We start from the raw sequence: 12,726 nt of genomic DNA on the forward strand, positions 1-12,726 counted from the left end.
CAGTCACCAGCTCTAGATTACTAGGGGGTTGAAAGATAGGCATAATTTTCTAGGTGAGGTGGCTCCAGTCAGCTGAGGGCAATTCTTTGAAGAGGCAGCTATGAGCTGTCAATCATCAGTTGGAGAAGGGGCACTGGCACAGTAAAGGGGACCTGAGTAGACACCAAAACTGTGTCTACCAGCTAACGAAGATCAATCTGGAAATAGATAACAGCTCCTTTTGCTGGGTCTATGTGGGCATGGGTTGGGCTGTGAGTATTGGAAGGCAGAGTGACAAAAGGCCTCCCTGTCATCTCTCTAGTAGCCATGGCCTTCTTATTTTGCAGCCTAAGGGCTATGCTTTCTTGGCTCTAAATGCATAGGGACACAGAATACATATTAGAGAGTAGGTACAGTTCTCATCTTTAAGAAGTGTATTATAAGGGAGTAGATGGACAAATGTAAGCACTCCCTAAATAACAAATCCATGACTTAGAAATGTCCCAAACAAAAATGGCAAGTTTGCATACTACTACCTACTGCAACCCATTTCAAATTCATCATTTCCCTGCACAACTCTGGATAGTCATAAAACTGCCCTGGATTGATCTCACTATTGTTTCCCAGTGCAAAATAGCTTTCTCTCACCCTCTCTTGTTATGCCTTCACTTACTGTTCACATAGTAATTAATTATTCACATAATAATAATTATGTTCACGTGATTCCTGTTTTAGGAAATTTCTTCATATGTGTACCCCTCTTTTCAGTCTTTGCCTCCTTCTTTCTTTCTCTGCCTGGTCACACTTCTACACTCTCCACAAAAAGTACTTGTCAGGGAGCCCTGGAAATGGTGCAGGCGTGAGGACAGCATCAGAAAGTGCATGCTCATTACTAACACCTGTTATCTAGTGCAAAGACACTTCAGACAAGATTAATTTCCTTACATATACTTGGCCCATTCTACCACTTAGTTGTAAGAATTTAAACTCTTATGCATTTCCCTGAGTGCATGAAGTGGGAAAATACCACTACATTTTCCCCGAATTATTCATATTTGTATTTCTGTATTTTTCTGGACATACCATTTAGCATAAATGTCTTTATTCTAAATAGGACAATTTTATTTAACCCACTCAACTCTAGAGCATTCGTGAGCTAATTAATATTGTTTGGATTTTCCATGTTTGGGGTTTCTTCTGTTTACATACCTTAGACACTATAAAAATCATTACAACTTTACTCCATACCATATTGGTAATGATTAATTTTAGAATATTAGATTTGAATCTTCTGACAGCATTTTTATTTTTTCTTAAGCTTTGATGGAACTGTGTGGTAAAACTATGCACTAAAATTAGAAGGCTTTGGATAACTGTGGATTATACCTATTCATACATTTCAGGTCTCCATTAGGAACTCATAAAAACAAAAATCTGACCTTTTTCAAAAAAATTATTGGATGGGGCTTCCCTGGTGGCGCAGTGGTTGAGAGTCTGCCTGCCGAGGCAGGGGACACGGGTTCGTGCCCCGGTCCGGAAAGATCCCACATGCCGCGGAGCGGCTGGTCCCGTGAGCCATGGCCGCTGAGTCTGCGCGTCCGGGGCCTGTGCTCCGCAACGGGAGAGGCCACACAGCAGTAAGAGGCCCGCATACCACAAAAAAAAAAAAAAAAAAAAAAAAAAAAAAATTATTGGATGACTACTACTGAAAAAGTGCTACAGACTGAAAACAAGGCAAAACCTTGTTTTGGATGTCTGACTGCTACCTCTCTTACCCCAGGGCTAGAATCCTTGTTTTCCTTACCCCCCCCCGACCCCCCCCCACACACACACCCCACCCCGCCGCCTGCTTTTCCTTCCGGGCCAATTCCATTCTTTTGGGGCTTGATCCTCCTCCTCCTTTTGGATAATTTTCTTTTTAATCATACTCTTTGCTTTTGATCATCCTTTTGGAAAGTGACAAACGAAGACAGAGCAACCTTAGTTTAAACTCTGACCTCTCAGGTGGAACAGCATCGTGAGGGTGACCACTGAAAATAATGAAATAATGGTATTAATAAGAGAAATAAATACTAAGATACTGGTATTTTCATGTTGCTCCAGTAATGCAGTCACTACAACAACTGAAATGACTTGTTCAGTCTCAGGAAACGTTGTGGCTTTAACTACCAAAACTTATATTTTGGTATTAAAATATGGAAGTCGGGGAATTGCTTCCTAAATAATTGATTCATACTCAGGATCTGCCTTTTGATTTTAAACCCACCTCTCTGCTTCCTGCCCCAACAAACACAGAGGGCTTTATCTACTTAATTTTCAATAAAGAGACATTTCGTAGGAGTTTCAGGATTTCATTTTATTGTTATTGGCATTTTATTACATGTATACAGACACTAATATTATGTGACTGTTGTGATTCTGTAGCTATTAATTCAAAATATAATTATAGGACTTCCCTGGCGGTCCAGTGGTTAAGATTCCATGCTCCCAATGCAGGGGGCATGGGTTCGATCCCTGGTCGGGGAACTAAAATTCTGCATGCTGCATGGCGTGGCCAAAAAAACCCCCAAACAATAAAGCCCAGTTTCAGTATAGCCAGTAATTAGAAGTGATATCTTTAATGATACCCAAATGTTTTTTGGCTTATGCTGATAGTTTCTAGGTGGTTAGTAGTAAAGATGGTTCCCTTCAATTGTGTATGAAGATGGTGCACTAAAATTGATGAAAATTGAAATCTACTTATTTGAGCCATCTCAAAAGAACTGTTTCTTCAGTCTCTCCTAATAGACACAGTTAAGTCCCTTCATTCCTCCCATTGTTTCTTTCAAATCTATAACAATTAAAAAAAAACAAAACACTGCTATCGCACTTTCTGTTTTCATTTTAGTACAAATGCTTACAAGATCTGTTGGTAATTTTGAGCTAAAGATTTTGTCACTATCTTTTTTTCGTTTGTTTGTTTGTTTGTTTTGTGGTACCCGGGCCTCTTACTGTTGTGGCCTCTCCAGTTGCGGAGCACAGGCTCCCGACGCGCAGGCTCAGCGGCCATGGCTCACAGGCCCAGCCGCTCCACGGCATGTGGGATCTTCCCGGACCAGGGCACAAACCTGTGTCCCCTGCCTCGGCAGGCGGATTCTCAACCACTGCGCCACCAGGGAAGCCCTTTGTCACTATCTTTAACCAACATTTAATAAGTTCTTACATTCTGCAGGGTTTTGGAATCTAGATAACAGCTAAGAACATTGAGAGCCTCAATTACGAGAGAATTTTTGTTTACCTTGAAATTTTAAATCCTACCAATCTTTTCAGGAGACTTTTAACCTTGTTTGTAGAATTTTTTAAAAGTTGAGCTCAGTTTCACCAAAATTACTTCCCCCAAAGGAAGACATGCTGATTGTTTTTGTTCTTGTTGTTAAGTCTTAGATATGTTTAATTTCATCAGTTGCCTACTAACTTGGAATCCTTATAAACCATAGAAAATCCAGTTCTACTGTGCCGAATTTTCAAATATTTGATTCTCATCCATTCATCAAGAGCTCACTAACATGTGCCCTATTGATCTGCTTGCTCTAGGCTGACATTTTCTGAGGAGGCTGGGGATGTGATTTTTGATTATGGGGAGCAGGATACTTATAACAAGGCCAAGTGTCTGGCTTTAGCTCAGATTATCTATAGTGAGTGTGGCCTGCACAAGAAAGCTCTTCTTTGCCTGTGTAAACAGGGTCAAATTCAAGGGGCCATGGAATACATACAATATAAGGACTTTACTTCTGGTAAGTGAAAAAGCTTATTATTTGTATACATTCGAATTCTGGACTTGAATTGTAAGATCACCCATAATAGTAGGCAATATTTTGGACTTATAAAGCTTGTTTTGTGTATACCGGTAAGTAGAATTCTTTTGTAATTTTTAGTGAAAACAAGTAAACTGAAGCTGATTGACTTTGATGGTGGACATTCAAGTACATTTTATATTTCTTCAGTACATAAACATTTAGTAAGCTTGCAGATATTTGGACCATGCTGCTCAAGGATTTAAAAAAAAATAACTGAACTTATATATATCATTCTGAACTATAATATAAGCATTAGAAATGAAGAATTAGTGAAATAATGTTGATTTTTAAAGTTTGAAACACCTAGGTTGCAGCTGGGCAGTGATCTGAGAGAATTGTGGACCTTAGGGTGACCCTACTTGAATGAGCTGATCTCTTATTATAGTCTAGTTCAGCAGTAGCCTTAATATACAGGCAGTCCTGACATATCCCCATATCCCAGGCCTATGTCAATCCTGATTTTGCAAGCTGTGTACTCCAGTTCTAAGAAATTACACAATGGAACAAAATATAACACTTTTAGATCACATTTTTCCAGGAAAAAGAATCTTTTATGGTCGTCAAATCTGATCATTTTCAAAGAGTAAATTGACTTTTGCTTAGAATCTGTTTTTTAGACTTATTAATTTTTTTCATTCATTATGTAACAGCATGCCCGATATTATTAGTGTAATAATAGCTATAGTTCAGCTTTTTACATGCCTTATCTCACTTAATCCTTATGTTAACTCTATAAAGTAGGTTTTGTTATTATCCCTATTTTATAGATGAAAAATAACTGTGTCCAAAGAGAGGCTAAGGCACAGAGAGGTAAGTAATTTGCCTATATACACACAGCGATGGAACAGAATCTGGCAGAGTAGTTACGACACAATATTTGTTGAATGAATTATATATTTTATTAATATTATCTAATTTATACAGATTCAGTTTCTATGTTAAGTATTACTTTTCCATAGAATTATTTTAGTCAAGGAACAAAGGTTTTAATTACTCTTGGAATTTTTATTGAATGAAATGTGAAGTTTCTTTTTTTGCTTGCAAAATTGCCTTGCATGAGTATATAGAAACATGATTGACTCATTATCATATTATCCTGTTCCTCTAGTAGTGCATTACACTGTAAAATAATTATACAGTCAGCCTTCCATATTCATGGGTTCCACATCCATGGATTCAATGAACTTCAGATTGAAAATATTTGAGGGAAAAAAAATTCCAGAAAGTTCCAAAAAGCAAAACTTGTGTTTGCTGTGCACCAGCAATTATTTGCATAGCATTTGCATTGTATTTACAACTATTTACATAGCATTTACATTGTATTAGGTAATCCAGAGATGATTTAAAGTATATGGAAGGATGTGTGTTGGTTATATGAAAATACTATGCCATTTTGTATAAGAGACTTGAGCATACTCAGATTTTGCTATCTGCAGGGGGTCCTGAAACCAAACCCTGTGGATACCAAGGGACAACTGTATATTGTACTAATGTAAGAAATATTAACTCTCCTATATAATTAGAATCTTGATATTTATCCTCAGAATTTATTTAATATAACATCATAAGATAATAATAACCTGAGCAAAATTAAGCTTAAAAGGTAGAAACAATGTTTGAAAAATTACTCTGCTTATTTTACTTTTTAATGACAAACAACCACAGCTTTCCAAAGTATCATCCTTGGCCTCAGGGGACAGACTCAGTTTGTTAATACTTTCTGGTTTCAGAAGAAAATGGTCTTTCTCAGATTTAGACTATCAGCTTTACATTTACAAATCAAAGAAACAAAACAAAAACGGTGAAGTCCTAAAAAAGTCTTTTGTTCCAAAAGCATAAATCTGACTCATAGAGCATCTGTTTTAGAAGGAAAAACTCTTCATTTTTCCTCCCTAATGATTTCCAGAATAAAGCCTGAAATGATTTGTTTGTTCACATTCCCCCTTATCATTAAACGAGTGAATGTACCTATCTGGTTATATTCTAGATCTGGAATTCTAGACTCTGAGGCTGGAAACAATCTAGAAACCGGGTTATTCTAGATCCGAGGCTCTCAAACCTTCTGGTCTCAGGTCTCCTTCATAGTTTTGAAAAGCATTGAAGATCCCAAAGAGTTTTTGTCTATGTGGGTTATATCAGTTGATATGTATCCTATTAGAAATTAAACCAGGGACTTCCCTGGTGGTCAGTGGTTAAGACTTTGCCTTCCAGTGCAGGGGGTGTGGGTTCGATCCCTGGTCCAGGAGCTAAGGTCCCACATGCCTTGCAGCCAAAAAAAAAAAAAAAAACCAAAACAGAAAACAGAAGCGATATTGTAACAAATTCAATAAAGACTTTAACAAAAAAGGAAAAAAAAAAGAAATTAAACCAGAAAAATTTTTTATTGGAGTATAGTTGATATATAATATTATATGTTACAGGTGTACAATATAATATAGTGATTCACAATTTTTAAAGGTTATACTCCATTTATAGTTATTATAAAATATTGGCCATATTCCCTGTGTTGTACAATATATCCTTGTAGCTTATTTTATACTTAATAGTTGGTACCTTTTAATCTACCCCTAAATTGTCCCTCCCCCTTTCCCTCTCCCCACTGGTAACGACTAGTGTGTTTTCTATATCTGTGAGTCTGCTTCTGTTTTGTTCTATTCTCAACTGGTTTTCAGCCAGGTTGAGCTTCTTCAGCTGGGGCGTGGGCACCAGGAGCTGGGGGGTTGGGGGGTGGGAGAGGAGTTGGGGGGCAGAGTCTGCAGCTTGCTGCCACACAGGTAGAGCTCCTGGAGGTGGCTCAGGCCATTCAGGGCGTCAGGAGACAACGAGGCCAGCTCGTTGAAGGAGACGTCCGTGGTGTTGAGCGCTGGCAGTGCCCATCCCAGCAAGGGCAGGCTTCTCAGCTTATTGTGGGATATAGTCAGGGTCTCCAGCCAGGGCAGTGTCACATCAGTCTGCAGCCTGGTCACCTGGCTCTTCCTCAGGTACAGCTGAGTGAGGTGAGTCAGATGCATCTATTTTTTTAGATTCCACATATTAAGTGAGATCATACAGTATTTGTCTTTCTTTGACTTATTTCACTTAGCAAAATGCCCTCCAAGTCCATCCATTTTGCTGCAAATGGCAAAATTTCACGTTTAAAATAACAACAGTAGGGAATTCCCTGGTAGTCCAGTGTTCAGGACTCTGTGCTTTCACTGCTGAGGGTGCAGGTTTAATAATCCCTAGTTGGGGAACTAAGGTAGCATAAGCTGTGCCACGAGGCCAAAACCAAAAACAACCAACAACAATAAACCAATTATGTATTGTCATAAGTAAAATATTTTTATGAAAAGTAACTTTTCCAAAGCTAAACAATTTAAGGGAAAGAGTGACACTGTTTTACATTTTTGTAAATCTCTGTAATGTCTGGTTTAATAGAAGATAGCTGGCTTCCCATATCTGATCCTATATTCAGTCTATTGTAATATGTCATGTAGCTTCTGGAAAAACACCACTGTATATTTGTGAGAGAAGGAGAATGAAAAAGGCAAATTTTAGTATTTTTATGAAAATAGTTCTGACTTTATGGACCCTAGACCATATTTTGAGAACCACTGTTCTAAGTATCTAGGTGTTTGTGAGTTAAACAGTACCATGGTTGATAGATAGACCCTTATAACCTTATTAAAATAGAACATACAAGATAAATAATGATCATTATTACATGTCAAACCAAGGAATAAGGAAATGCATTCTGAAGTAAGTAGAGGGGTAAGTTCATAGGATTTGAACTTGTGTCCTTTCTAATTAGTCAGAGACCATATCTTGTACATAATGGAGTAAATATTGGTTAATCAATTCATGGAGAAGAATATTTGAATACTTGATTGAATGAAATAGAGAGAGGTGGATGAGTTATGAAATGTTGGAGACAGGGGGGTCCAATGTAAATAACTTCACCTTAGTGGAGGCCAGATTGAGTGACCCAAATCGTAAACTTCTACCTCTTCTCTAGGGAAAATTAAAAAAAAATTATTTGACTTCATTGATATAGAATTATATTCTGCTATTCCTTGCTTCATCTTTTACCATTTCTCTTTCTCTGTCCTTGTGTGTGTGTGTGTGTGTCTCTCTCTGTGTATGCATGTATATATATATACATACACACAATGCACACACACATACATATTTATTGTTTTGGAGGAGCAGCACCATAGATTGGAAGGTCATGGACTTTGGGGGTCAGATGAATTGTTTTTCTTTAGACTATATGTCTAATTCTGGGAAAATTAACTTCTCTAAACCTGTTTCCTCACTTGTAGTGAGAATAATAATATCTGACTTATACTGAATATTAGATGTAGTAATTTAATATATGGAAATTCACAGTACAATAAATATGTGTTTAATAAACACTAGATTACCTTGTATTACCTTTTAGAGTGCAGTTATGTTTACACGTAGTTCTTGAAATACTCTTAGAAATTATTCTGAAAATTACCTCTGTTGTGACCCAAGAAGAATATTTTTACTTTAAAAAATTTAGAAAGTTAACACAAATTTATAAATTTAAGAATATAAATCATGATTGTAGCTTTAGATTATCTGAATGGTTAACTAGTAGATTAAACCATATGAAATTGCTTTTTTTTTTAAGTAAAAAATGGTCAAGTGTAGGCAACTTCATATGGCTCAACCTTTAGCTACCTGAACTAGCTAACAGCTTCTTAAAATCTTCATATTTGGGTTTCTAAATACTTGATATTTTTAGGAAAAATTACTGAGCCCCTTTTCTGTGCAAGGCACAGAAAGAAAGATATACTAGTAGAAGTTGGCCCCCAAATGAGCAACAAGATGTAGACAAAAATAACATAGTATTAGATGGGAGCTTAGAAATTGTGGAGATACTAATTCTAGCACTTTAAGATGCAAAAACTGAGGTCCAAAAGATTAAGTGACGGATTGAGCTATGATTAGAATTCAGGATTCTTGATTGTCAACTGGTCCTTTTTTTATACCACATTTCTTTCCAAGACTGTTCTCTGATAAATTTTTTTTCCTGGTACTATGTTTAGGTGGTTTTCCTTTGTTTTTTGCTATGCTGAGTATGATTTTTTTTTTTTTTTTTAGATTGGAGATAGTAATGTTAAATTCATTGAGGGCTTTGGAAGGACTGGAAAAAGAAGAGTTGATTGGCAAATATAGACATTAGCTAGTCCTAGTTTCTAGTTGATGTATCATATTAGGATGTTGAGACACAGTTTTTCATTTTTGCTTTCAGATGACCTGATGCAGCTAATAAAGTTATGTCCCCACACTGAATTAATTCAGTGTCTCACTAAAGAATGGAATGGGAAACCACCATATTTATCTTTTGGTCTTGCTGTACTTCACCTGTTCTCTGTAGATATGAAAAAAGTTGGCATTAAGCTACTTCAAGAAATAAATAAAGGTGGGAAAGGTAAGTGAAGTAAAATTTTGTAGTGAAAGAAATAGTAGTGGGTTATTTAGGGAAAGGTTCAAGATTATTATGTTTGAGTTACCTCTCTCTTCCTAAGAGTTTATTCTTGGCAAGAGTTAACTTTAGGTGTTTATAAATATAAAGATTACCATGTTAATAATATTCTGTTGGCAATAGTATATATTTGTTGAGAGGATTAGAATGAAGAGAGACTCTTTCTGAAGCTTGAGGGGAACATCATAATAATTATAATAGCTATGACTACTGTAAAATCTTTATATATATTAACATATGTATATATTTAATAATTTATATATATATTTAAAATGTTATTTAGATAAACTTTATGTTTTTTATTCCTAAACCAAATATATATGAAAATATTATTTACATATATTATTTACTCTGAACCTCACTCTGGAGTGGGATCAGGAATAACTAATTAGATCTCACTTTTTTCTTTCCTTTCTCTAATTTAATATAGAAACTTGAGCAGACAAATTGATTTTAAATTATCATATGGGGCCAAAGAAAGAATAGTAAATTACATGAAAACATAGTTGGGAAGATAATTTAGAAATTATCATTACAGATATCAACTAAAATATTCTATTTGATAGAAAAATAGTAATCATGGTAGAAATAAAATAATAGTGATTACAATAACCTGAATAGAGATCCTCTTTCATCAAGTATTATAAGTAATGCAGGTAGTAGATAAACGAGTTCCATAAATAGTTCCAAAGAGGGTCACTATAATTGGTTTTCAAAAGTAAATAATATCATTAGTTTTCTTTAATAAACAAAATCCTTCTTTTATTTCCTTTAGAAAAATATTTGTTAAAGAAGACCGTCATTAAGAGGTCTCTGTCTAGAGATAGGATGGAGGTTTTGCCAAAGAGTTTTCTAAACACTATGCACTATAGGGCATTTATAAAAGTGTTTGAAGGATCATGAAAACTTGACCATCAAATTTGTTTGATAGCTCCTAGTGGTACCTTACAGACTGTGAATAAGGCTGAGCCCACATTCTTCACTTTCTGAACTCCCTTTCAACCTTCAGCATCTGCTGACCTTACCAAGAAGGAGGTGAGTGGAGGAATAGGTAATGTGAGAAATGGTGGAGAGCTGAATTGAGGCATGAAAAGTTTAATGAAAAAGAAGGAGGAGAAGGAATTAACACTTCAGTACTTACTATGAGCTCAACTAGGCACTCCACGTTACACTTAAAGGAATCAGGTCTAATTGTAATGGAGTTGAAATGATATCTCTTTATTTTTGAAGAATTGCTAAGTATGGATTATCAAATAAGTGCTATATTATAATACTGTATTTTTATTTCCTCAGATGCAGTTGAACATCTTATGATAAATGATCCATTTTGCTCCCTAGAAGAGTGGCAAGAATTAGCAAATATATGTTTACAGAATGGCTTTGACAAATTATCTAATGACATCATGTCTGTTCTTCGATCTCAAGCTGGGGTTACAGAAATTTCTGAAGAGGATGATACAGTCAACTTGATGCAGCATGTTTTTTGGTAGTTCTACATCTTAACCAGTTGAGGGAGCCTGTACAACATTTTATATATATCAGTTAGGCAAACTGATTTTGGTATAATTAACATAAATAAATCTGGAGTATGAAGTTATCAGAAATATATCATGCTTCTTTTGTTCTGATGATGTTTAGATTTGTCCTTGAAATATTTACACCATTGCTTCCTTTTTTTATATGGTAATTTTGTATATTGAATCTTTCTAAAATTCCTATGTACTTCATTTTATCTTTTTTTAAATTTTATTTTTATTTAATTTTAATTTCATTTTGGAGTATAGTTGATTTACAATATTATGTTAGTTTCAGGTGTACAGCAAAGTGATTCTGTTATGTACATGTTGGACTGGCCAAAAAGTTCCTTCGGTTTTTAGTAAAAATAAAAGGCATTTTTCATTTTCGCCAAGAACTTTGTTGAACAATGTATTCATTAACTGAGTGAACTTTTTGGCCAACCCAATACACATATCCATTCTTTTACAGATTCTTTTCCCATATAGGTTATTACAGAATATTGAGTAGAGTTCTCTGTGCTATATAGTATGTTCTTGTTGATTATCTATTTTATATATAATAGTGTGTATATGCTACTCCTAAACTCCTAATTTATCCCTCCTGTATATTGAATTTTGATAAAATCTAAGAATGTAAGTGTATACATCTCTATTTAGGCATTTCTATCTAAATGCATAAGTTAATGTCTAAATATATTCCTTTCTGGTGATCTAATTTAATAGCAAGAACTGAGGAAGGTGTGAGAAGTATCATGTCAGACTGATTTCCCAAATATCAAATGCTATAAGCCTGACTTGTAACAAGTAAGGCAGGATGCCATTTCAAGGTTTTCACTGGCAAAAACCTAGAGTATAGTAATTTTGTACTACTGACTCAAAGATGTGCTCCATGCTTTGGTATATATAAATGGCAAATGTTAAGCTTCTACTATAAAACTTGGGAATTTCAGCATGTTCTTATCTAAAGAGAGAACAGCCAAATTTGCAAAGAAGTAGTCGTTCTACATCTTAGACCCAGGATACCTGTAGGCATGGAATATGTCATACGAAGTGGTTTTAGATGATTTCAAGTGTCTGAGTAAGTATTTGATTGAAAACTCAAGAGTTCTGTGTCATGGACAGGTGTGATATTCAAAATATTTAATGACCAGCCTGGCATAGGCACCAATCAAACAGAGCAGATACCCAACTAATCAGAACAGCTTTCAGCCCTCTGGTATGTGCCATACCAGAGCACAGCAGCTGAATGTCAGCCTTGATCATGGAACATGGTAAAAGTGAGCTGCTGCTAGATAGAATAAAAGAGCATGCGGTTTCCCCTCCTAAATTTAAACTGAATGTATATATTTTATTTTATAGTAGAAAGAATGTGAACTTGGAATCGGACAGCTTCATATTCAAGTTCAAATTCTTCTTCTTACTCTTTGTAAAATATGGGTAGTAATATCTCCCCAAAAGGTTTAGTGATATGTATGTGCAGTATAAATATATTACATAGTGGAAGAACTTAATAGAAGATAACCCTTATTTTAATGTAATAGGTCCCAGAAACACATATTCCTCTACTTGGTTTATACTTCCCAAATCCCACATACCTATCCATTTGTACTTGTATAATTATCCCTCTTTGGAGTATTTGATATAACATACCTTATTGCCTATATTAAGCTATCTGTTTCCACTAATATTTGGGTTTCTGGGCTTATCTTACATATCCAGAAGAATACTGGCTGAGTTCTCAATTTTTCTGTATATTGGTAAACACAGTGCTGGATAACTATAATTCAGTTTTCTAAAATGTAATATTTTTTAAAAGTAATACCTATGTATAATTTTAAAAGCAATTTAAATTGCAATTTAGTTATAAAAGTCTTATAACTAATAATATTTTTATTTCTGG

General features: G+C 35.3%; 2 protein-coding genes across 3 annotated transcripts in view; one reads left to right on the top strand and one right to left on the bottom strand.

Moving 5' to 3' along the window:
- The window catches only part of CLHC1 (clathrin heavy chain linker domain containing 1), a 31,586-nt gene extending 20,681 nt beyond the window's left edge, over positions 1–10,905 (top strand). The window contains exons 9-11 of the mRNA XM_059078946.2: positions 3,553–3,752; positions 9,076–9,255; positions 10,603–10,905. Coding sequence (XP_058934929.1) covers positions 3,553–3,752; positions 9,076–9,255; positions 10,603–10,799 — 577 coding nt within the window. The 3' untranslated portion in view covers positions 10,800–10,905. The remainder of the gene's footprint in view (positions 1–3,552; positions 3,753–9,075; positions 9,256–10,602) is intronic.
- RPS27A (ribosomal protein S27a) overlaps positions 1–12,726 on the bottom strand; it is a 394,104-nt gene that overhangs the window by 29,090 nt on the left and 352,288 nt on the right. The window lies entirely within an intron of this gene.

This window comes from Kogia breviceps, chromosome 11 (assembly GCF_026419965.1).
Source record: "Kogia breviceps isolate mKogBre1 chromosome 11, mKogBre1 haplotype 1, whole genome shotgun sequence".
In the NCBI taxonomy this organism is placed as follows: Eukaryota; Metazoa; Chordata; class Mammalia; order Artiodactyla; family Physeteridae; genus Kogia; species Kogia breviceps.